Raw genomic sequence first — 26741 nt, forward strand, 5'->3', positions numbered from 1 at the left:
CGAGATGAACTTGAAGTCCCTGAAAGCTCTACATCTGAAGGGAACATTAAATCAGCTGGCAGACTTCCTGAGTCGATCCCCTCTTCACCAGGACGAATGGTCTCTAAACGAGGAGGTATTTCAGGAGATCACAGAGCAATGGGGTCATCCAGTCCTGGATCTCTTTGCACGAAGGAACAACAAGAAGTGCCCGATGTTCTGCTCCCTGTGTCCACAGGACAAGCCCTTGGCGGTAGACGCATTCTCAATAAAATGGAGTCCAGGACTAATGTATGTTTTCCCTCCTCTATGTCTAATACCTCGGGTTCTCAGCAGGATATGCCAGGATCAAGCAAAAGCAATAGTAATAGTACCATACTGGCCAAAGAGACCCTGGTTTACTCTTCTAAGGAGCTTAGCTACAGCAGATCCAATTCGTCTTCAGATGCGGCCAGACCTTCTTCTTCAGGGTCCAGCATTTCATCCCAATCTGCAGATGCTTCATCTTTCCGTATGGAGCCTGAATGGAGGTTATTAAAGAACAGAGGTTTTTCAAACAAGCTTTCAGAGACTTTATTGCAAAGTAGGAAAAAAGTCACAAGGCAAATCTATGGAAAGGTCTGGAATGTGTACAATGAATGGTGTTTTCAGAATTCAAGAGAAGTGAGTTCTTCCCTTTCGGTTCTCGAGTTCCTGCAAGATGGTTATGAAATGGGGCTCAGCACAAGCACTTTGAAGGTTCACACATCCGCCCTTAGTGTGTTTCTGGAAAGGAGACTAGCAGAGGAAGAATACTTTGTCCGTTTTTTCAGAGCTCTAAAACGTCTTAGACCGTTTGTTCAATGTAAGATGCCATCTTGGGACCTCAACACAGTACTTCAGGCCTTGTGTGAAGCCCCCTTCGAACCTCTGGAGGAGGTCTCGGACAAGATATTAACCCTTAAAACAGCCTTCCTAATAGCAATCACTTCCGCCAGGAGAATTTGTGAACTTCAGGCCCTTTCAGTGAAGGAACCGTATTGTGTAATTTCAGGAGACAGAATAACTCTGCGTCTCGACACCTCTTTTCTGCCTAAGGTAGTCTCAAGATTTCATAGATCTCAAGAAATATTTCTGCCCTCATTTTGTAATAATCCTTCAAACAGCAAGGAACAGAGACTTCATTGCCTCGATGTGAGAAGAACTGTATTAACATACATTGAAAGATCCAGTTTATGGAGAAAGTCAGATGCTCTGTTTGTTTTATTTGGAGGAAAATTCAGAGGAAAACAGGCTTCAAAGAGCTCGATCGCCAGATGGATAAGACAAACTATTGCTTTAGCCTATTCTCGCCAGGGGAAGATCCTATCCTCATCTGTGAAGGCACATTCTACAAGAGCAGTATCAGCATCTTGGGCAGAGAAGGCAGGAGCCACGATTGAGCAGATCTGTAGAGCGGCTACCTGGTCTAGTCAAAATACATTCGTAAAACACTATAGACTAGATGTCTTAGCAAGTTCAGACTTGACATTTGGTAGAAAAGTGTTACAAGCAGTTGTCCCCCCCTAAATTATATGGTCTTGTCTATCGTCTCAGGGGTGCTGTCCAAGGACGTTCCTGGAAAGACACTAATTACTTACGGTAACGTCTTTTCCAGTAGTCCGAAGGACAGCACCCTTGCGACCCACCCTTTATTCTATTAAAACATATTTTTTGGAAGCATTACATAATGGTGTTGTCTTTTTTATTACTGACGAGGTCTGGTTTCACCCTGCTTATATGTCTGCCTAATTGATGCAAATCTTTTATGCTAATCTAGTTCCTGTCCATCAATTGTGGGGAGGGAGACAGGTCTCAGGGGTGCTGTCCTTCGGACTACTGGAAAAGACGTTACCGTAAGTAATTAGTGTCTTTTCAAGGGGACTATTCACATTGCTACCATTCTTACACTGTTGATGGCAGAGGCCTCAAACCTGATACAGTCAGTCATTGGGTGACTGGGGTCCAAATTCACTAAAGGGGTAGAGCCACAAACAGCCAATCAGATTTGTTAGATTGATTTCAGCCATTCTGTTATTGGCAGGGTTCTCAAACGTGACACAGTTGGCCACTGGGTGACGGGGACTAATATTCAGGAAAGTGGGTGGAGCCTACAGTAGCCAATCAAAATTCACCTTTTGATTTTCAAGGGAAATATTGCAACTGCAGCCATTCTTACACTGTTAATGGCAGAGGCCTCAAACCTGCTACAGTCGGTCGTTAAGTGTCTGGGGTTCAAATTCAGTAAAGGGGCGGAGCCAAAAACTGCCAGATTTCTTTGCTGGATAAACTGCTTCCATTACCACAATTTTGATGCCAGGAACCCAAAAGCTTACAAACTTGGTCATTGTGTAGTGACTGTGTGTCCAGGTTACAAAAAGTGGGTGGAGTTAAAACAGATTTTTCTGGGAAATTGTAAACTGCAGCCCTTCTTCACTGTTAATGGAAGGGTTCTCAAACTTAGCATAGCTGGTTACTGGGTGACTGGGATTAATATTCAGGGAAGTGGGTGGAACCTAAAAATGCCAATCAAAAATTCAAGGTGAATATTACAATTGCTGCCATTCTTGCACTGTTAATGGCACAAGCCTCAGACCTGGTACAGTTGGTCATTGGGTCACTAGGGATCAAATTCAAAAAAAAGGGGACAGAGCCACAAACAGTGAATCAGATTTGTTTCATTTCATGGGAAAATACAAATTATTGATGCCAAGGACCCCAAAGCTCACAAACTTGGTCATGGAGTGACTGTGTGTCCAGGTTACAAAAAGTGGGCGGAGCCAAAAACAAATTTCACTGGGAAAGTGTAAACTGCAGCCCTTCTTACACTGTTTACGGCAGGGTTCCCAAATTTTGCCCAGATGGTCACAGAGTGACTGAGATTAATATTCAGGGAAGTGGGTGGAGCCTATAATAGCCAATCAAAATTCACCTGTTGATTTTCAAGTGGATAATTTCAATTGCTGCCATTTTTCCACTGTTAATAGCAGATGCCTCAAACCTGCTACAGTTGGTCATTGGGTGACTGGGGTTCAAATGCTGGAGAGGGGGTGAAGCCATAAACAGCCAATCTGATTTGTTTAATTTCTATTGGAATATACAAATTATTGATGCCAAGGACCCCAAAGCTCACAAACTTGGTAATTGAGTGTTTGTCCGTTAGGGTTAGAAAGTGGGCGGAGCTAACACCAGCCAAATACATACACGGGCAATGCCGGGTCATCAATGGGTGGAGACAAATAGAAATTTCACTGAGAAAATGTAAACTGCAGCCATTCTTACACTGTTAATGGCAGGGTTTTTATTAACTTTTTAAACTTTGCACAGTTGGTCACTGGGTGACTGGGATTAATATTCAGAGAAGTGGGTGGAGCCTACAAAAGTGTATCAAACTTCACCTATTGCTTTTCAATTGGAATATTTAATTGCTACCATTCTTGCACTGTTAATGGCACAGGCCTCAAACCTGGTACAGTTGGTTATTGGGTGACTGGGGTTCAAATTCAGAAAAGGGTGTGTAGCCACAAACAGCCAATCAGATTTTTTCATTTCAATGCAAATTATTGATACCAAAGACTGCAAAGCTCACAAACTTGGTCAGTGAGTAATTGTGTGTTAGGGCTAGAAAAATTATGCAGAGTCAACACCAGCCAAATACATACCCGGGCAACGCCGGGCAATCAGCTAGTATATATATATATATATATATATATATATATATATATATATATATCTACTAATCAATTTGTTTGGCTCTAAACTTTATTCCCATCCTTTAAATTGATATATTACTAATTTTAAAATGTTAATATGAAGGAAAATGAACCAGGATAGAGAGGACCAGTGTGGTTTGAATTATAAAACAACATATTTTTCTTATGAAATCTTTATGGTATGCATGACTAGGGTTGTGCCGGGGGCATGGTTAAGGGTGTAGCAGGGGAGTGGCTTAAGTGTCCCACTTTCTCATCTCAAAAAGTTGGGAAGTATGCATAGGAGCAGCTGGACGTCTTCTTATATATACCTATCAGTTCACAGCAGTGCAATACTCAAAGTCCCCAAAAAGTGCATTGTGATTTTAAAGTGGACCTAAAAGCAAATTTGGAGAAAAAGTTGCCGCTGGTCTAGTTGAAGGGGGGGCTCCAACAAAAAAGCCTACATCATCAAACTATCCTACATTCCTATGATTTTACTGTCCCCCTCTCTAACCCTAGCAGTGTGGTGAAAATTTTTGCAACTTTATAATATTTTTCAACCAGTTGCAATCATTTATACTTATAGCTACAGTATCAGAAAGTGCAACCTAACCATTGATTTCAATGTATTTGTATCAGAAAATGCAACCCAACCTAACCCCTATTCTCACACAGAAACCTCCTCTACTGGGCAACTAATAACCCCCCCAGAGGGAATAAAGAATAAAGAACCCCCCCTGGCGGGCAACTAATAACCCCCCTGGATGGAACTAATGACCCCCCTGGAGGGAATAAAGAACCCTCCTTTTGGGCAACTAATAACCCCCCCTGGAGGGAACTAATAACCCCCTGGAGGGAACTAGAACAGTTACAAATAATGACAGCCGGGAAATGTGAAAAAAGGCGGGGCGTGCGCAGTATTTAAGCACAGTCCATTGAAGTTGCAAAATATTATAGGGTGCAATATTTTTCATTACAGTGGAACTGAAGATTAACAAAAAACAAAGAGTTTCACTTACCTGGGGCTCCTGCTAGCCCCTCGTAGCTGTCCTGTGCCACGCCGGTCCTTAATGATCCTGCGCAGAACGCTATTGCAGATGGGAACGCGAATAAGGATATGCGTGGCCAGGGCTGCGCAGTTGCCGTCGACTTACAATTCTGCGATAACTAAACTGCACTGTGGCAGGAGAACAGAGGATCGTTGAGGACCGGCGCGGCACAGGGCAGCTGCGAGGGGGCTGGCAGAAGCCCCAGGTAAGTCAAACTTTTCGTTTTTTGTGACTCTTCAGTTTCGCTTTAAGTAAATGTAGATATCTCCCTTACTGCTGCTCTGCTGGCCTCCATTTGCCTGCTGTACTGTTTAAACGGTACTTCCTGGATTAAGTTGGCCACGACCCCTCTATCGCTTCAGGGTCACGGCCATTCATTCTCTTCGTCCCTCTACGCGTCATAGTGCGCAACCCTGTTCCTATGCTGGTATGTGCACGGAGCTGGAGAGGGTTGCGTGCATACAAGGTCGTGCGCGCATGCGTATTTCCACCCACTGTGCCTGGCACATGCTGTAGATGCCAGCTGTTGGTGCGCATGAGGGGCGGGATGATTATTGTAAGGGGCGGTGAGAGGCTGGATAAGAGGCAGAGCTACTGTACACAGTAGCTCTGCCTCTTTTCCATGGAACCATGAAAGTCTTGGAACTTATTTAGGGCATTTATGGGGGACTAAACACTCATTTCCAAGCGGGAATGCGGCAAATAAATCAGTATTTTATTGATAATGATGATTGCAGCATAAAAACAGTTAAAGAGAACCAGAGACGAAGCACCTTCATGTATTTAACCATACAGTATATATCAGTGGGAACATTAGAGAAAACACCTACCCTGCTCTCTGCTTCATTCTTCACTGCTCAGTCTGCTTGTTATCAGCCCTGATAAAATCCCCGACTGAGCATTCAGTCTGGCTTTGCTCAGGAATCATTATAGCTGAGTCTGTCTTCTCTGATGTCTTTTCAAGCCCAAGCCTGCCCCTTTCTGGCTCTTCTTTCCTGTTCTGTATATTTGCAGCATCACAGAGAGCTGTGATGAGATGGGAGGAGCTGATGGTGTCTATGGTCTATTTTCATATTGAAAAACATTGTTTTTATCTATATTTGTTAGTCATAAGAGGTTTTTAGAAATGGCAATTTCATTTTGCACACAGCCCACTAAATGATATGCTTTTCTGTTGAACTGTGTTTTGCATGGTGTTTTAGTAATTAAAAAAAATAAATAAATAAAAAAAGTCACACCAGAACGGAAAAATACCAGGTATAGTATTTATTTTGTAAAATCTATCGGGGGATATGTTTATTTTGTGCCAAAGCGTTCATCTCTGGTTTCCTTTAAAAAAAAAAAACGATTCAGTGTCTCTTTTAAATAGCACTATTGAAAAATGTATTTTTTAAAGTGATTGGAAATCTCTTCAGATTTTGGCTATGCATGTCGGCTGATTTGACGTGCAGGCAGAAATGATGGTACACCAGCCCAAAGACTGGCGTCCACTCCTTGCTAATAACCGCTAGATATTGGGAAGTCATTGAAAAATTACGGATCCTGATTATATTTACAACAGTATTAACGTTTTGCCTGAAATTTCGCATTCCGATTTTTTCATAATTGCGAATAACGATGCAAAATTACGATTATGCCAAATGTGTGCTCATCACTACTGTAAAGCACTATGAAAATGTATCAGCGATTTATAATCATCCTATTTTTAACATAACATGATGGTTTTCTGCAGGATGAGTCAGGCTTATGTAAGTCCAGGCGTGACTTGAAGAAATGTTTTCAGATCCAAACCACCCATGGATAAAAAGCTGATGGAAGATTCAGAAAGGATTCAGAAACTTTGGGATCGCATTGACTTCATAGAGGACCCAGACAGCTTCAGCTATCATCAGTTTTTCCACAAGTACATGTTGGGGAACACTCCTTGCCTCTTCTCCTCCAAGTTCACCAAGACCTGGGGAAGCCGAGAATTCTGGGTCACCGCCGACAACAAGCCAAATTGGGACCACCTCTTGCAGAATTTCGGTACTTTATTAGAGTTTTAAAGAGAATCTGTATTGTTAAAATCGCGCAAAAGTAAACATACCAGTGCGTTAGGGGACATCTCCTATTACCCTCTGTCACAATTTCGCCGCTCCTCGCCGAATTAAAAGTGGTTAAAAACAGTTTTAAAAAGTTTGTTTATAAACAAACAAAATGGCCACCAAAACAGGAAGTAGGTTGATGTACGGTATGTCCACACATAGAAAATACATCCATACACAAGCAGGCTGTATACAGCCTTCCTTTTGAATCTCAAGAGATCATTTGTGTGTTTCTTTCCCCCTGTTCTCATGCACTGAAGTTTCAGGCTGCTTGTTTCTTCCTGCAAACAGCTTTGCCCTTGTCTGTAATTCTTCAGTATGTGAAAGCCCAGCCAGCTCAGAGGACAATTTATCCAGCTTGTAAAAGATAAGAGAGAAGCTGCCCTAATCTAAATAATTCACAGGCAGTGTGCATAGAGGGGCCTGGAAGGGGGAGTTCATAGCAGAACCACAATACTGAAGAACTTGGCAGCCTTCCAGACACAGGCCGACAAGTCTGACAGGGGAAAGATACATTGATTTATTACAGAGACAGTGATAGTAGAAAGTGCTGCAGTAAGCCAGAACACATTAGAATAGCTTTTTGAACTTGTAGGATGATAAAAAACAGGATACAATTTTTGTTACGGAGTCTCTTTAAGTTATGATTTATAAATTACTTTCCTCCTATGTTGCTGTCACAGTAGTTAGTGGAAATCTGATGGAACTGACAGGTTTTTGACTAGTCCATCCAAACAAACATGCGGCTAATCTTGTCAGATTTGCCAGAGACATCTGATCTGCAAGCTTGTTCAGCGTCTATGGCCACAAGTATGAGAGGCAGAGGATAAGCAGGACAACCAGGAAATGTGCATTATTTAAAAGGAAATAAACATGCCTGCCTCCAAATCACTCTCACCTCGGGTTCCCTTTAAATTACAAAAATTGGAGGTAGCATTATCAGATCATCCATTTTGTTTGAATTAAACAAGTGTTTTAAAACAACAGAAGTCATGAAACTATAGTGTGGATGCCGGAGTGGAAGGAGAGATAAGGTAAAAATACTGAAGGTATGTTCTCCAATATACCTCCAGAACTGATCTGTATGTAAAAATGATTTGTAGATGTGGTAATTATAGATAGTCACTATAGTTTGGTGGTCTACTGCCATTATTAACCTCTTTATCCACCACTACATTCTATCTACGTCCTCTGTGACTTCATCTAAGCCACGAGGATGTAGATATAAGTCGTGTAGCTGAAGCACAGCTGTGCGCGATTGGGCTTGCTTCTTGCAAAACCTCCGGCAATATCTGCTGCAGCACTAATTGGTGAAAGGGAATATATGTTCCTTGAGCCAATAAGATTTTTTTACCATTAAAAATGCTTTAATTTTCTCAGTTCATAGTGAAAAATACACTCTGTAGCATTATTTCAAAATCAAATATCCTCAGTCACCATAAATTGTGACTAGAACTTAAAGTGGACCCAAATTAAAAATACAAGATTTCAGAAATAAAATCTATTTTCTAAAATATAATAATAAATAGCAGACTTTTTTTCAGCTGCATGATGACAAATATAAAATATTTTACATTTATTGGAGAAGCCCCTCCCTTCCTCTAATATTGCCGGGACAGAATCCAGCAGACTGGTGGAGTAGATGGTGTCCGGCAAAGGAGGAATTGCTAATGGCTGCCACCTGTATAACCCTAGTTATGGAAAGAAAAGGGTGAAAAGCATGCACTGAACAGGATTGTTTATTTACCTTTGTATGTGTCAGAGCGATGCAACTAAATATTTTGAATTGAAAAAATGTTTGGTTTGTGTCCGCCTTAATATAAGTTTTGTTATAAACGGTTTCCTATCTACAGTAGTACTTTTTATTTTTAAACTGGAATTGGTAAAACTGAGAAATAAAGTGTTTTTTCTACTTTAAAAAAAAAATCCATAGAAAAAATTTGTTCAAGGGAAAAAATGCAATACAATGAAAGCCTAGTTTGTCTTGAAAAAAAACAATATATATTTCATTTAGGTGTTATAAGTAGGGATAAAGTTATTGCTGATTAAATAGGGACATAACTAAATTATCAAACTGCTCTGGTCCATAAGGCGGAAACAAGTTCTGGATGCAAAGAGGTTAAGGTTAGGTTCCTTATAGGCATAAATGCAAAAAAACAGTATCGGGAGATTTGGGCGCAGGGTAAAGCTGATAATCAGTTCACCCTGCTCCTGCACAAGTCCTGGCGGTGTTAATTACTATTCCCTCTCCAGGCTGCCATGGATTCTGGGGAAAGATGTCAATCGGCTTCCAGGTATAGCTGGCGGCGAAATTACTCTGTTTTTATACTAATTTGGGCACCGTCTTTTGACGGGTCCAGAATTACTGAGTGAGCGTTACTATAGCCGCAGGTTTTACGCGACGCGCATTTGCGAAAGTGTATTTTAGCAACATGCTTCTGCGCACATGATCACTTCAGACACCGGAAGTGGGCGTCGCTTCCTGTTTGTCCGGCTGCCAAATGGCGATATCTGCGTCAGTGTTCTTCTTGGGCTTTTTTAGTCGGATGCTCCTCCCCGCTAGTTTTGGTGAGCACCCAGCGGTCATTAGCTCACCTCCTCTGCTGCAAGCATAGTTGTGCAGAGAAGAGCTGGCCCTGCATTCTCTCAACTCGCCCGCCCGGCTACTTTCTCATGCCACCCGGCTGGAAAAAAAAATTGGGGGAGAACACTGTGCGTACTAACGCAGTAATCCCCGAAGACCTGTCTTTGCTGGTTTGCAGTGTGAAAACGGTCTCTGGGTTGCTTAACCACCCTGGCGTTCTGATTAAATCGCAAAGCGGCTGCGGGAGGGTTTTTTTTAAATTAAAAAAAAACTATTCCATGCAGCCAACTGAAAGTTGGCTGCATGAAAGCCCACTAGAGGGCGCTCCGGAGGCGTTCTTCCGATCGCCTCCGGCGGCCAGAAGTAACACGGAAGGCCGCAATAAGCGGCCTTCCGTGTTTCGCTTACCTCGTCGCCATGGCGACGAGTGGAGTGACGTCATGGACGTCAGCCGACGTCCTGACGTCAGCCGCCTCCGATCCAGCCCTTAGCGCTGGCCGGAACTGTTTGTTCCGGCAACGCTGGGCTCGGGCGGCTGGGGGGACCCTCTTTCGCCGCTGCACGCGGCGGATCGCCGCGCTGCAGCGGCGATCAGGCAGCACATGCGGCTGGCAAAGTGCCGGCTGCGTGTGCTGCTTTTTATTTCATTGAAATCGGCCCAGCAGGGCCTGAGCGGCAGCCTCCGGCGGTGATGGACGAGCTGAGCCCGTCCAGACCGCTCAGCAGGTTAAATATAACCCAGTCACATGGTTTTGAAAAGGTCTGTTTAACTATTTACGGACTACTTACGGACCTCGCTGATTGAAATCGACACCCTTTTTTGATGGCTTTCTGGCTGCCAGGGCATAGATTTCAGTGAACTGATGCCACGCGTTCTCGCCACTTTCGTCGCTGCTGCCGATCTCTCCACTGTCTCTCCGCCGCAGCTCACTTGCTCTGCCTGTCTCTATAACGGCAGAGCCCTGTGATCGGGTCAGGAGCTGATTTAATTGGCTCCTGGCCCTGTCTATCAATGTAAGCAACTCCCATTGGCTTACATTGAAAGACAGGGTTAGGAGCCAATGAGAGCGGCTCCTGACCGTCTCACAGGAACTCTGTCGTCATAGAGACAGCAGAGTGGGTGGCCCAGGATCCGGACGTGCGGCGGTGACGGCGGTTGCGATGGGTATGTGTGGCGATTTGTCGTTATTCGTCGGGATTCCACCGTTTCTGGTACCAGCGGTCTCTGGTCCTTAACGTGGATCCGAGATGAACTTTTACTCATTTCATAATTGTGTTCCTTTCCTATTGTCTATAAGGCATTCCTCAAGGCAAATACTTTTTTGTTTTTGTTTTAATACTGTAATTCCCTATAAACTAAATAAACCACGCCGACGGGTTTTCAGAGAGCCTTGGCAGTAGCAAGGGCTCATGGGAGCTCAGTCTGGGCAGGAGGAGGAGGAGGTGTTACTAGCCAGAGATTTCAGAGGCAGAGGTGAGGAGGTGCTCAAGATACAGATAAGCCTGCCTCTGTGTAATGTTTACAAACAACATGGCTGCTGTCATATCGCAGGAAGAAATAATTATATTCTATTAAAGCTGTTTGCAGCTAGATTTGCTGTGTAAACTGTCTAAACTTTAGATAAGATATATAGACAAGTTACTTCTTATAGTTAGTTTTTCATCTCAGATCCACTTTAAGGGGACAGAGGCCGCTGGTACTTAAGTGGTTAAACTGTACATGTTTCTTCCTAGGACAACACAGGCATAAACGGAGAACTTTCTGTACACATTCTAAATCAGGAACAGATCCAGTGTGAGCGGGACCCTGATTACCTTGTTTCCATCTCTTACAGGGGAGGCAATCGTTCCTGTTGCGAACTGTGACGTAAAAGCGTACAACTCGAACCCCAAGGAGCACATCCCCCTCCGGGAATACATCGCATACTGGAGAGAGTATACAGAGAACGACAGTCAGTCTCCTAGAGGCTGTCTGTACCTGAAGGACTGGCACATGCAGAGGTACGATGCTGGCGGTGTGATACGTGCCTGCAAAACACAGATCACATGAACAGTGCTGGGAAAAGACTACAGTACATTATTATGCTTTTATATAGTACTGGCATTTCCTGTAGCACCGCCCAGCTTATACTGAGAAATGTATGTCCCTAAGGCTGCTCATCCAGTTGCGCAGATCACAAGTGCAAGTACAAAACCTGCTTTTTCCACTTGCAGCGATTGCACCACAAACCATCAGGAAAGAAACGCAATAGCATACGGAAAATCGTGCAGGCATACGATTCCGTTTGTGAAAAAAATCAGGCAAAAATAAATCACGGTGATGGAAAAACAGCACCGCGATTGTAATCAGCAAAATGCTAGTAATCTGCTTTTTTGAGTGGATTGCAGCACTAACTGTAAGGGCTCGTTCAGACTATACGCGCTGCCGTGCGCATTTTGGCAGCACGTATAGTGTGCGACACGCAAGAACGGTAGAAGGGCATAGACAGCCCTTCTACCGTTATCATATGCGCTACGCAGCAACGCGATTGTGCTATCGCGTGCTGCATGCATTTTTGTGAATCGCAGCGCAGATCCCATTCATTGTAACGAATGGGATCTGCAGCACAGCGCATAGTAGTGCAGATGGCGTGCGATCGGCCACGTTGCGTTCCGATCGCACAGCCATCTGCGCTAAATGATGTGAACAAGGCCTAAGAGGAGCGCTCAGTAGTGTACTGTCTCTGCCATAGTGTTTAGCCTGAGGCCGGTTTCACACTGTAACCTGGGGACAGTGATGCAGTGCAGAAATAGCGGTGTTCCCTATCTGGCCACCAGGCAAGCAGGAAGTAATGTGGGCTAGCGGTCACTTTCTGCATTGGGGTGTACGAAAGCGTATTGTAAAAATACGCTTCCACACATGCGCGCCACGATGTCGAGTCGGAAAGTGTTTCAAAATCCACGCCCCGCCATAGCCTAGCATGACTTCTGTGCCGACGCAGATCGACGCAGAAGCTGCACAGTAACGTAGTTCTGGACCAGCGTGGGAATGCGGCGTAAACGTCACTTATGTCGCACCGTAACATCGCAGTATTAAAATCTCCATAGACTTTTGTTGCCCAGCGGTGGGGTACAGTAAAAGTAATGTACCGCCCTGGTGTGAAAGGGCCCTGACTCACGTCTTTCACTAGGACACTGCCTGGATTACCCCAAAGACAAAACTGAAAATATATATACCGGTAAGTTTTTTAAAATGATTTTATTTGTTACAATCACATTACAGTATAGAAGGAGTTCGGTGGTTCTTTTAGGGACCAAGAGCACGTAAACGAGAAGTAGGGAGAGTCCAGGAGCCCAAAGGTGCAGTATCATTAGGTATAAGGGAACTAACGTTTATATGATTATATACTCACAAAGAGGGGTTGCAGTTCCTGCAGCCACCGTATAGGCCTGCAGGGAATTCACCGTTCCCGCTCGCTGCTCCAGGTCCTGACGGATACTGGACAGTTGCTCTCCTGTAGTACGACAGACTTTCCAGAAACTGATAGAAGGGTGGGGTGGAGGGCCCAAAATACACGGGTGTTTAAACTTTAAAACATAACGTGTAAAGGTCTCCAGAAGATACAGACACCAGTTTAAATGGAAAAATATTTATTCAAAAAAATGACAATGCGTTTCGTGGGTAATGGCCTGCTTCCTCGGGACGAGAAAAAAAAAAGCCTTTGAAGCATAAGGCAGCCTTCCTCAACCTTTTTACCCTGGAGGAATCCTGCAAATAACTTTTGGATCTCAAGGAACCCCTGCTAACAATTTTTTTAATCTCGAGGAACCCCTGCAGTTATTAGTAGCCTTGTTCGCGTGTCCTGTGCCAGAGTAGGGCGCTATTGCGGGCGTGAACACGAACAAGGCTACGCGTGGCAGGGCTGCGCAGGCACAGTGGCCCGTCGGCGAAACCAAAACTAGCTGGCGGCGGGGGAACAGAGGATCGTGCAGGACAGGATGGCTGCAAGGGGCTGGCAGAAGCCCCAGGTAAGTGAAACTGTTTTTTCTTTTATCTTCAGTTCTGCATACATAATACACTTCCACATCACAATTGTATAACAACAAGTCATGCTTTGATAACTCTACATAGTGTAGGGGGGGTGGAGGGATATGTTTTCAGTCTCTAAGAGGCAACAAAAGAATACGTCTTTCAGGGTAAAAACAAATAGTTATTTCAGCTTTAGTAGGTTCGATAAATCTGTGCAGTTTACTATAGGCAGAGAGTATTGGAAAGTATTTATGTGCACTGTGGAGTTATTTTTTTATTTTATTAAATCATCCCGGACCATGTTTTTCTCTTGCAGGGAATATCCAGATCACAATGTTTATGAAACGCCCTCCTACTTCTCATCGGATTGGCTGAATGAATATTGGGACGCCATCGCTGTGGATGATTATCGCTTCGTCTATATGGGCCCTGCAGGCTCGTGGTACGGCTGTGCATTTAAACTATTATTATTATTGATTTTTATAGCGCTACGATCTTCCGTGGCGCTGTACAACAGCTTACAGGATATAACAATACAAAATAAACCATACAAACAGTTAAAGGATACCTGAGGTAACCTGTGACATGATGAGATAGACATGTGTATGTACAGTGCCAAGCACACAAGTAACTAGGCTGTGTTCCTTTTTTTCTTTCTCTGTCGGGCATAAAATAAAAAATCAATTATTTATTATCTGGTAAATAAGTAACAAGGATGCTAACCAGGCAATCCAAAAGTTAAAATCACCATTACTTTTCTTGTTGATAAATAATCATTCACAGTTTACCTGACCCTTATTTGGTACACACGAAATTTGGTACACAAAAAGGAAGTTGCAGGGCATGCTGGGTTGTCCTTTTTTGCTTCTCTATTTCCCCTCAGACTTAACTAACGCAGCATGATTGGCTGAAGACTCTTTCCCCTCCCACATATCTTCCTCTCTGATTGGCCAGTATTTCTCATGCTGAGACAATGCACTTTCTATATTGAAGGGCGGGCATATCAGGCAGAGGAGAGTAAGGGAGGAAATTACATCAGAACTGGCTTCAAAATAGCCACACTTAAAATGGGAAATGCTAAGAAGGATTTTCTCTTTTTTACTGTAGAAAAATCACTAAAAATCAAAACATGGACAGCGTAATACTTGTAAGTATTTATAATAAGTATAAGTATTTATCTACTTATATATGTGTTTTTTTTTTTCTGATATAGTATGGCTGACAGCTCCTCTCAGGTATGCAAGTGACAGTTTCTGTCTGGGATGGACTGGGTCAGACTATATCATAACCCTCACTGATAAGGAATTACAGCTATAAAACTCTTTGGCTTCTGAGAGCAGAACAGCAGACCTAGATCTGTGCCGGAAGCAGCCCCAGGTAAGTTAACCGGTTCGGCCTATCTGGACGAGCTTTCTCATCCAGATAGGCACTGCTGCTTTCCCTGCGTGGTGCGCGCGATCGAGTTACCCAGGGGTCTGATTTTTTTAACTATGCACGTCAAGAGAGTATGTTATTATATTATTTAAAATTATAAGCTTATAAATAGTGATGGGCGCAAATTGAAAAAATGCACCTTTATTTCTAAATGAAATATCGGCACCATAAATTGTGATAGGGACATCGTTTAAACGGTGTAACAACCGGGACAGATGGGCAAATAAAAGTTTTAATTACGGTAGCGTATATTAATTTCAAACTATAATGGCCAAAAACTGAGAAATAATGAATTTTTTTCATTTCTTTCTTAATCTTCCTGTTAAAATGGATTTAGAAAAAAATAAATCTTAGCAAAATGTACTACCCAAAGAAAGCCTAATTAGTGGCGGAAAAAACAAGATATAGACCAATTCATTGTGATGAGTAGCAATAAAGTTATAGGCGAATGAATGGGAGGTGAATGTTGCTCGGATGCATGAGGTTTTCGGCACTGCGGTGCTGAACCGGTTAAACTGCCGACTTTTGTTTCACTTTAGGTTCCCTTTAAAACATCAAGGAAAATGAATTTGTTAGCGGCTGGATTGTACCGCGTGTGTGTAATTTCATATCCAGTACTGATGTGTGAGTTTTATTCTTATGCTGACCGGTATTACGCTACTTGCAGGACCCCATTCCACGCTGACGTCTTCCGATCGTACAGCTGGTCAGCCAATATCTGTGGTCGGAAGAAGTGGCTTCTCTTCCCGCCGGGACAAGAGGACTTCCTCCGAGACAGTCAGGGAAATCTCCCATATGACGTAACGTCACCCTCCCTGCAGGAGCCCACAGTGTACCCCAATTATCAGCGCTGCTGCCCCCCGCTGGAGGTAACCCAGGAGGCCGGGGAGATCATCTTTGTGCCCAGCGGGTGGCACCATCAGGTCTACAATATGGTGAGTGCGGCGCACATCATAAAAACAAATTGAGACTAATTTAGAAATCCACTGTTCTTTAGACGTTAATTGCAGAGCTATTATCTGTCAGTAAAAGGCAGAAGTTTAATTAAAGGACATCCAAGGTGAGAATAAACTGATGATATAAACAATTGTATCTATCCTCCTCCTCCTAAAAATGACCATTTTTTAGTTATCCCGCAGTTTTATATTTAAATCTAGTTTTTACGCTTTTATTGTTTTTGCTCAATGACACCTTCACTGAAGTATGCCAGAGCTAAAATCGATGAACTATTGACCCTTTTTATCTCTTTCCTGCTCTCAGAAGCTATTTTCTGCTAGGAAAGTGTTTTATAGTTGGAATTTCTTATCAGTGAGGGTCACGCTGTAGTCACTTCCTGTCTGAGTCAGGACTGAGTCAGCCACTTACATACCTGATATTTAACTATTTCAGGCAGAGAAAGAAAAAAAGGAACACAGCCTAGTTATTTGTGTGCTAGGCACTGTACATACCCATGTCTATCTCATCATGTCACCTCGGGTATCCTTTAACAAACAGCACTGACTGGGAGTCTATCCTTATGCTATTTATTTGTCTAGTTTTCTAATGCAGGAGTCACACAGTGACTCCTCCACACTTCAGCATCAATGCGAGCGCCGGTACCACGTGACACCGGCACAGGTGTGATGTCACATATGCTGCGCCAGCGGAGAGGTGAGACTTTAATACACCGCAAGCGGTGGACGACAGCAGCGTGGGCGTCGGTACCACATGGCTCAGCACCTGTGATGTCACACAGCGCGTGCATCGAAGCTGAACAGGCCAGGATCTGCACCAGAGGTGAGACTTTAAAACACGGGAGATGGGGGTTGTTGGTCGTTGCCCAGCAGCAGCAGGACAATTTGTAATGGATTTCATGCCTAAATCTATTGCCTATCGCTGGCCAGTGTGTGGGTGAGCAGTAGATCCCTCTAATGGTTGATCTGGCCCTACATCAAGTGATATACGGTCAGCTTAATTCTGATTCTTTGGATTTTTCTGTTTTGCAGATTGACACGATTTCCATCAACCACAACTGGGTGAACGGCTGCAACGTGGCGGTGATGTGGCGGTTTCTGCAGGCAGAGCTGAGCGCTGTACAGAGGGAGATCGGGGAGTGGAAGGACACCATGGAGGACTGGGATCAGCACTGTCAGGTAATGCCACCAGGGGCAAACCCAGGATTTTCAAGGGGGGGAATTCCTAAAAGGCCTCCCTCAGCCACGCACAATACAGTATAATAATATGGTAGGACATCATGCTGGGTACACATAATGCAACTTCCTGTCCGACTGACAGGATCTGACAATTATTTCCTAAATGTCCGATCTGCTCCCAGTCGACAACGGGATCGATCAGGAGCAGTTTGGATACAGATAATAATTAGGACAGCTGATATTGCTAATGAAGGGGAAAGTGAAGCATTCACCCAGCAGGGCACAGGGCTGTGCTCATACCTGACTCTGTTAAGTTCCCCAGAGCTGCACCGTTCTCTGTACACACATTACATAGTTACATAGTTATTTTGGTTGAAAAAAGACATACGTCCATCGAGTTCAACCAGTACAAAGTACAACTCCAGCCCGTCCCCCACATACCCCTGTTGATCCAGAGGAAGGCGAAAAAAACCCCACAAGGCTTGGTCCAATTAGCCCCAAAAGGGAAAAATTCCTTCCTGACTCCAGATGGCAATCAGATAAAATCCCTGGATCAACATCATTAGGCATTACCTAGTAATTGTAGCCATGGATGTCTTTCAACGCAAGGAAAGCATCTAAGCCCCCTTTAAATGCAGGTATAGAGTTTGCCATAACGACTTCCTGTGGCAATGCATTCCACATCTTAATCACTCTTACTGTAAAGAACCCTTTCCTAAATAAATGGCTAAAACGTTTTTCCTCCATGCGCAGATCATTATGTACTCTAGTCCTCTGAGAAGGCCTAGGGACAAAAAGCTCATCCGCCAAGCTGTTATATTGCCCTCTGATGTATTTATACATGTTAATTAGATCTCCTCTAAGGCGTCTTTTCTCTAGACTAAATAAACCCAGTTTATCTAACCTTTCTTGGTAAGCGAGACCTTCCATCCCACGTATCAATTTTGTAGCTCGTCTCTGCACCTGCTCTAAAACTGCAATATCTTTTTTGTAATGTGGTGCCCAGAACTGAATTCCATATTCCAGATGTGGCCTTACTAGAGAGTTAAACAGGGGCAATATTATGCTAGCATCTCGAGTTTTTATTTCCCTTTTAATGCATCCCAAAAATGTTGTTCGCTTTAGCTGCAGCGGCTTGGCATTGAGTACGATTATTTAACTTGTTGTCGATGAGTACTCCTAAGTCCTCCAAGTTTGATGTTCCCAACTGTATCCCATTTATTTTGTATGGTGCTAGACCATTGGTACGACCAAAATGCATGACTTTACATTTTTCAACATTGAATTTCATCTGCCATGTATGTGCCCATATAGCCATCCTATCCAGATCCTGTTGCAATATGACACTATCTTCCTGAGAGTTTATGATTCTGCACAATTTTGTATCATCTGCAAAAATAGCAACATTACTCACTACTGCATCTACTAGGTCATTAATAAATAAATTGAAGAGCACTGGACCCAGTACAGACCCCTGTGGGACCCCACTGCTAACAGTCCCCCATTTTGAGTACGATCCATTGACCACAACTCTTTGTTTTCTGTCCATTAGCCAGTTCCCTATCCATGCACACAAACTCTTCTCCAGTCCTTGCATCCTCAACTTTTGCACCAGACTTCTGTGGGGAACAGTGTCGAAGGCCTTTGCAAAGTCCAAGTATATCACATCTACAGCATTCCCAATATCCATATTAGCATTCACTACCTCATAAAAGCTGAGCATGTTAGTCAAACTGGACCTGTCTTTAGTAAACCCATGTTGATGCTGAGAAATAAGATTATTTTCTACTATGAAGTCATGTATAGTATCTCTTAGTAACCCCTCAAATAGTTTGCATACAACTGATGTTAAGCTTACAGGTCTATAATTTCCTGGATCAGATTTTTTGCCCTTCTTAAATAATGGGAAAACGTGGGCTGTACGCCAATCCACTGGGACTCTGCTAGTTGCAAGAGAGTCACAAAAGATAAGATAAAGGGGCTTAGCTATAACTGAACTTAATTCTCTTAGGACCCGAGGATGCATGCCATCCGGGCCAGGTGCCTTGTCTATTTTTAATTTATTTAGTCTTGCCTTTACTTCTTCCTGCGTTAAGTATTTAATATTACAGTTAGAAGATTGAGACTCTTCTGCCTCTGTAATTTGCAACAGTGCTGTTTCCTTTGTGAAGACAGAAGCAAAGAAAGCATTTAATAACTCTGCCTTACCTTGGTCATCCACCATTGAGTTCCCCCCCTCATCCTTTAGGAGTCCTATACAGTCAACCTTTCTTTTTTTTAGAGTTGATGTACTTGTAAAACTTTTTTGGGTTAGATTTGATATCCCTAGCGATTTGATTTTCAGCTTCGATCTTTGCCACCCAAATTCTTTTTTACAATTTTTATTGCACTCCTTATAATTGCTTAGTGCAGCCTCAGTCCCCTCCCGTTTTAGGACCTTGTAGGCATTCTTTTTCCTCTTCATTTTATCCCTAACCTTTCTATTCATCCATAGAGGCCTTTTTTATTCCTAGACATTTTGTTTCCATATGGGATGTACATACTACAATATTGATTGAGAATATGTTTAAAAGCTTGCCATTTCCCTTCAGTGTCCTCCCCTTGTAGTGCATTATCCCAGTTCACCAAATTTAGTGCCTGCCTAATTTGATTGAACTTTACTTTTCTAAAATTCATAGTTTTAGTGGTCCCGCTGCCCCGTGGCCTATCAGTCACCAGATCAAACGTTATCATGTTGTGATCACTATTTCCCAAATGTTCTTGAACCTGCACATTTGATACATTATCTGGTCTATTAGAAATGATCAGATCCAGTAACGCATTTCCCCTAGTTGGTTCCGTTACCATTTGAGTCAAGTAATTGTCCTGTAGTGCTGCCAGAAATCTGCTGTTTTTACCAGAATGGGTAGCCTCAATACCCCAGTCAATGTCTGGAAAGTTGAAGTCACCCATAATTATGACCTCATTTTTACTTGCAGCTTTTTCAATCTGCTGTAGTAATCGCAGTTCTGCAGCTTCATTAATATGAGGTGGTCTGTAGCATACCCCAATAAGCAATTGGCAACTTTTATTTCCACCATGAATATTTACCCAAACGGACTCCACATCTTCGCAATCTTCCTCCATCTCATCGTTGAGGACAGCTGTAAAAGAATTCTTAACAAAGAGACAAACCCCTCCACCTTTTTTCCCTGTTCTATCCCTCCTAAACACATTGTATCCTTTTAAATTAGCTATCCAGTCATGGCTTTCATCCATCCATGTCTCGGTTATTCCCACAATGTCATAGCCTTTGTCATTCAGAATGAACTCTAGTTCGTCTATTTTATTTGCAAGGCTCCGAGCATTGGTTACCATGCACTTTATATTTTTACCAACACATTTACCAATTTTGTTTACACGAAATGGGCTACTTGAAGTTTTACCAACCTCCTTAATCTTTACACTGTCCCCACCCCCCTCTCCACCCCGCATAATGTTAGGCTCCCACTGTCTTTTTACCTTATCTTGTCTACATATTGAGACTTTATCCTCCCGCCTCCCCCCAGATCCTAGTTTAAAATCTCCTCCAACCGTTTAGCCATCTTCTCCCTTAATGCAGCTGCTCCATGCTCTGTACACACACTGCAGCTCCATGCTCTGTACACACGCTGCTGCTCCATGCTCTGTACACACGCTGCTGCTCCATGCTCTGTACACGTGCTGCTGCTACATGCTCTGTACACACACTGCTGCTCCATGCTCTGTACACACGCTGCTGCTCCATGCTCTGTACACATGCTGCTGCTCCATGCTCTGTACACGCGCTGCTGCTACATGCTCTGTACACACACTGCTGCTCCATGCTCTGAACACACACTGCTGCTCCATGCTCTGTACACACGCTGATGCTCCATGCTCTGAACACACACTGCTGCTCCATGCTCTGCACAGACGCTGATGCTCCATATTCTGTACACACACTGCTGCTCCATATTCTGTACACATACTGCTGCTCCATGCTCTGTACACATACTGCTGCTACATACTCTGTACACACGCTGCTGCTCCATGCTCTGTACACATACTGCTGCTACATACTCTGTACACATACTGCTGCTCCATGCTCTGTACACACGCTGCTGCTACATACTCTGTACACACGCTGCTGCTCCATGCTCTGTACACACGCTGCTGCTCCATGCTCTGTACACACGCTGCTGCTCCATGCTCTGTACACACGCTGCTGCTCCATGCTCTGTACACACGCTGCTGCTCCATGCTCTGTACACACACTGCTGCTCCATGCTCTGTACACAGACTGCTGCTCCATGCTCTGTACACACGCTGCTGCTCCATGCTCTGAACACACACTGCTGCTCCATGCTCTGCACAGACGCTGCTGCTCCATATTCTGTACACACACTGCTGCTCCATATTCTGTACACATACTGCTGCTCCATGCTCTGTACACATACTGCTGCTACATACTCTGTACACATACTGCTGCTCCATGCTCTGTACACACGCTGCTGCTACATACTCTGTACACACGCTGCTGCTCCATGCTCTGTACACACGCTGCTGCTCCATGCTCTGTACACACGCTGCTGCTCCATGCTCTGTACACACGCTGCTGCTCCATGCTCTGTACACACGCTGCTGCTCCATGCTCTGTACACACACTGCTGCTCCATGCTCTGTACACAGACTGCTGCTCCATGCTCTGTACACACGCTGCTGCTCCATGCTCTGTACACAGGCAGCTGCTCCATGCTCTGTACACAGGCTGCTGCTCCATGCTCTGTACACGCTGCTTCTCCATGCTCTGTACACACGCTGCTTCTCCATGCTCTGTACACACACTGCTGCTGCATGCTCTGTACACACACTGCTGCTCCATGCTCTGTACACACGCTGCTGCTCTATACTCTGTACACACGCTGCTGCTCTATGCTCTGTACACACGCTGCTGCTTCATGCTCTGTACACACACTGCTGCTCCATACGCTGTACACACACTGCTGCTCCATGCTCTGTACACACGCTGCTGCTCCATGCTCTGTACACACGCTGCTGCTTCATGCTCTGTACACACGCTGCTGCTCCATGCTCTGTACACACACTGCTGCTCCATGCTCGGTACACACGCTGCTGCTTCATGCTCTGTACACACACTGCTGCTCCATGCTCTGTACACACGCTTCTGCTCCATGCTCTGTACACACACTGCTGCTCCATGCTCTGTACACACGCTGCTGCTCCATGCTCTGTACACACGCTGCTGCTCCATGCTCTGTACACACGCTGCTGCTCCATGCTCTGTACACACACACTGCTGCTCCATGCTCTGTACACACGCTGCTGCTCCATGCTCTGAACACACGCTGCTGCTCCATGCTCTGTACACACGCTGCTGCTCCATGCTCTGTACACACGCTGCTGCTCCATGCTCTGTACACACGCTGCTGCTCCATGCTCTGTACACACGCTGCTGCTCCATGCTCTGTACACGTGCTGCTGCTACATGCTCTGTACACACGCTGCTGCTCCATGCTCTGTACACGTGCTGCTGCTACATGCTCTGTACACACACTGCTGCTCCATCCAAAGTCAACTGTACCAAGGAAACAAATGGGGCAATGCTGTGAGCTGCAGGATGCCTGCAGATATTCTGTGGTATCAACTTGTGCCTGTCCCCCGACACTGCACCGGCCCTGGTCTGAGGGAGGATTCTGGGCAGCTGTAATCTGCCCGCTGCATTTAATTTGCCTACGGCCACATCCTGAAATCATCCCAGAGTAGCTGATTCCGCTTGTTCAAACTGTTGTATGGGATGAAAGAGTCAGAAATCCTTTCTGTGCATATTAGATGAGATAATAAAACATACAAACATTTCAGGCCTCCGAAGGTCTCTTTATCAAGGCATAAAATCCAAGAGATCTGCACAACGGCGGCCAGAGATGGTTAAAGGGAAGGTTCAGGGACTATCTGAAAAAAATAAAAATCCCCATCCACTTACCTGGGGCTTCCTCCAGCCCGTGGCAGGCAGGAGGTGCCCTCGGCGCCGCTCCGCAGGCTCCCGGTGGTCTCCGGTGGCGCGCCCGACCTGGCCAGGCCGGCGGCCAGGTCGGGCTCTTCTGCGCTCCAAGGCCCGGCACTTCTGCGTCCCACGCCGGCGCTCTGACGTCATCGGACGTCCGCCGGGCTGTACTGCGCATGCGCAGTAGTTCTGTACTGCATGCGCAGTACAGCCCGGCGGACGTCCGATGACGTCAGAGCGCCGGCGTGGGACGCAGAAGTGCCGGGCCTTGGAGCGCAGAAGAGCCCGACCTGGCCGCCGGCCTGGCCAGGTCGGGCGCGCCACCGGAGACCACCGGGAGCCTGCGGAGCGGCGCCGAGGGCACCTCCTGCCTGCCACGGGCTGGAGGAAGCCCCAGGTAAGTGGATGGGGATTTTTATTTTTTTCAGATAGTCCCTGAACCTTCCCTTTAAAGGAAAACTAGTAAGAAGGATATGGAGGCTGCCATATCTATTTCCTTTTAAGCAATACTGGGTGCCCAGCTATCCTGCTGATCCTCTGCCTCTAATATATTTAGCCATAGCCCCTGAACAAGCATGCAGCAGATCAGGTGTTTCTGGCATTATTGTCAGATCTGACAAGATTAGCTGCATGCTTGTTTCTGGTGGCATTAAGACACTACTGCAGCCAAATAGACCAGCAGGGCTGCCAGGCAACTGGTGTAGTTTAACCTCCTGAGCGTTACGCTGCTTAGGAGGTTTTGCATTATCATTCCCCCCATGCTAACTTATTAGTTTAATTGTGTCCATTACATACTAGCTAGCACTAGGCTAGCTAGTATTGTTTGCCGGCACCTCCGGAACCCTTTGATCCCCCCCCCCCTCCCGCCTGATTGCCTGCTGGATACATCACCCTGCCTGGATCCCGCGATAGGTGCAGCCTCCCTGCTCAGCTCCAGTCTTTACTATAGGGAGGACCGTACACGACGTCTTGACGTCACGCGCAGTCCCGATCCTCCCCATAGTGAGGACCGGAGCTGAGCGGGAGGCTGCGCCTATCGCGGGATCCAGGCAGGGTAGTGCATCCAGCAGGCAGTCGGGGGGGGGGGGGGGGGGGGGGGCGCTTGGTGCCGGCAGACAATACTAGCTAGCATAGTGCTAGCTAGTATCTAATGGACACAATTAAACAAATACATTCATACCGGCGGGTCCCGATCGGCAGCAAAACTTCTGCAGCGGCATGTCCGACACAGTGTCGGGCATACCGCTAAGGAGGTTAAGAGGAAATAAATATGGCAGCCTCCATATACCTCTCACTACAGTTTTCCTTTAAAAGAGAACTCCGGTTGGATGTAAATTGTAAGCAGCTTGAAATAGGGCCAACCAAAATGGCCGGAGTTGTATTGGGTTGAACCGGCGTGTCCACACTGCGCTTGAGCTCAGCTGAGCAGGAATGGCTCCCTAGTACTGCACAGCCATAGCCGTCCTAAGGAGAGCGGCCCCCCTTTGCTACAGGTCAGAACTTCCAGGGGGTCCCGGTGAGAAGCGGTGGTCTGAAGGAGGACGTCAGACGCATCCAAAGGATCCAGAGGCTTCCCTCTATCGAGGTATCAGATTTTTCACTATTTTAAAGAGAACAAGAGATGAAGCACCCTCATGTATTTTACCTTATAAATCAGTGGGAACATGACAGTAAACACCTAATCTGCTCTTTGTTTCATTGTTCTCTGTTTAATTTGACTGTTATCACCTCTGATAAGAATCCCCGACTGAGCACTCAGTCTAGCTTTGCTACAGAAAGATTATAGCTGAGTCTGTCTTCTCTGGTGTCTTTTCAAGCCCAAGCCTGTCCCCTTGTGGCTCTGCTATAATGACTCAGCTATAATCATTCCTGACAAAGCCAGACTGAATGCTCAGTCCGGGATTCTTATCACAGCTGATAACAGACACTTTTAGCAGTGAGGATGAAACAGAGAGCAGGGTAAGTGTTTTCTCTAATGTTCTTACTGATATATATATATGGTAAAATACACAAGGGTGCCATGTCTCTAGTTCCCTTTAAACTTGCAGGTCTGCTTTCAAGAGAAAAGCGGAAATTGGACATTGGATGGTCCTGACGTCACGCTATGGGAGCCTTGTTGCATTGTGGGAAATATCGTATATTTTCCAATTGTTAAGCAGCCAATATCTCCTTGTGCATGTGTATATCTATAAAAAAAAACAACCTTTTAGCCTATTGCAGTGTTAGGGGGTGTGGTTATAGATAATGACAGTTGGTGGTGTCTTTTTTTTCATGTCTGCCAGTAGTAAAGATGATGACCTGCAGGCTGATTGTGGAGCAAACAACATGAACAAATTACATGGCGAATAACAATCATTTCTTGATCTCGCTTCTATTTTGTAACATCTCACTTTGTAATGTATTGATTTATTTGTTTCCCCTTTTTGCTGAAGTTCCTCTTTAACCACTTCGGGACCGGCCGCCTAACCCCCCCTTAAGGACCAGGGCATTTTGCGGTGGAGGGGGGGTCGGATCCCCTCTGTGGCTGGCTGGGAAGTGTCCCCCCTGTAGCTGGCAGCCATCACTCACCTTCCAGGCTCCAGCGATGAGCCGCAGTAGCCCCTTTCTTCTCCGGCCGGCATCTCCGCTCCAAATGACGCTCAGGTCCGGGTCGCGGCTTGATGACGTCATCAAGCTGGGACCCGGCGCTGACGTCAGACGGAGCAGAGATGCCGGCCAGAGCAGAGGGGGGCGCTGATCGTCGCTGGAATGGCAGGGAGGTGAGTGGATCCTATTCTTTTCCCCCCTGCCGCCGTCGCTGTCAAAGTGATCACTACGATCCGATGGCGATCGTAGTGATCACGTGATCAGCAGCCATACGCGATGGCTGCTGATCACTCGGGGGAGATGCCAGCTGTCATATGACAGCTTAATCTCCCCCTCCGGGTGCGCACGATCGCGTCGGGAGCGGTTCGTTAGTGTGGACGTTGAATCAACGTCCGGTCAGAACGGTACCACCACCTGCCGGATGTTGATTCAAACTGCGGCGGTCCCCAATAGGTTAAGCTTGTGTTTTAGTTTGCTTCTCATGGTTGTTCGGTTAGATGAATACATTATTTTTCACCTGTGTATTTTTATGATCCTGTTTTTATGTGTCTCCCATCAGGTCATCATGAAATCCTGCTCTGGAATTGATTATACGGAATTCTACTCGTTCCTGAAGACGATCGCTCTGCGGAGGGTGGAAGCATTGCAAACGTCACACAATAATGCTGTGACAGGGGACAGGATGGCCCCAGGGCCGCGGCACGCACTGTTTGACTTGAAAAAAATTACGAGTATCTTATCATCACTGATCGCCGATCAGGACTTTCAAAAAGTGGACCCAAAAACATTAGACCCGCCTCCGGAATTATTACTGCAACAGCTGGAGGAAACAATGCGACAAAAATCCTGCATGTGACATGAAGGGCGAGGGGGGTGTAGGAATCCAATGCTGTTTATTATTTATAAATAAATGATACTATTTTATTATCCCTTGTGCGTGTGTTGTTATATCTGCTGTGTTTGTAAGATAACAAACTTTATGGTGAGTATAAAACTTATTTATTTCAGAAAAAAAACACAACAAGCTTAACCCCCCTGGCGGTATGAAAAATTCCGCCAGGGGGCAGCGCAGCAGTTTTTTTTATTTTATTTTTTTTAAAATCATGTAGCGAGCCCAGGGCTCGCTACATGATAGCCGCTGCTCAGCGG

General features: G+C 45.1%; 2 protein-coding genes across 3 annotated transcripts in view; one reads left to right on the forward strand and one right to left on the reverse strand.

Annotated features, from left to right (window-relative positions):
* The window catches only part of SNAP47 (synaptosome associated protein 47), a 56077-nt gene extending 53827 nt beyond the window's left edge, over positions 1-2250 (reverse strand). Inside the window, exon 1 of one of the 2 annotated variants that reach the window (XM_068235176.1) lies at positions 2177-2250. The gene's annotated coding sequence lies outside the window, so the exon portion shown is untranslated. Of the gene's footprint in view, positions 1-2132 lie in introns of both variants that reach the window. The other variant, XM_068235175.1, reaches the window with a different exon arrangement.
* JMJD4 (jumonji domain containing 4) overlaps positions 1-26519 on the forward strand; it is a 31976-nt gene extending 5457 nt beyond the window's left edge. Inside the window, exons 2-7 of the mRNA XM_068235177.1 lie at positions 6474-6766; positions 11245-11410; positions 13735-13860; positions 15520-15787; positions 16838-16984; positions 26152-26519. Of these exons, the coding sequence (XP_068091278.1) occupies positions 6538-6766; positions 11245-11410; positions 13735-13860; positions 15520-15787; positions 16838-16984; positions 26152-26448 (1233 nt within the window). The 5' untranslated portion in view covers positions 6474-6537 and the 3' untranslated portion in view covers positions 26449-26519. The remainder of the gene's footprint in view (positions 1-6473; positions 6767-11244; positions 11411-13734; positions 13861-15519; positions 15788-16837; positions 16985-26151) is intronic.
* The last annotated feature ends 222 nt before the right edge of the window (positions 26520-26741 follow it).

Source organism: Hyperolius riggenbachi, chromosome 5 (genome assembly GCF_040937935.1).
Source record: "Hyperolius riggenbachi isolate aHypRig1 chromosome 5, aHypRig1.pri, whole genome shotgun sequence".
Taxonomy (NCBI): domain Eukaryota; kingdom Metazoa; phylum Chordata; class Amphibia; order Anura; family Hyperoliidae; genus Hyperolius; species Hyperolius riggenbachi.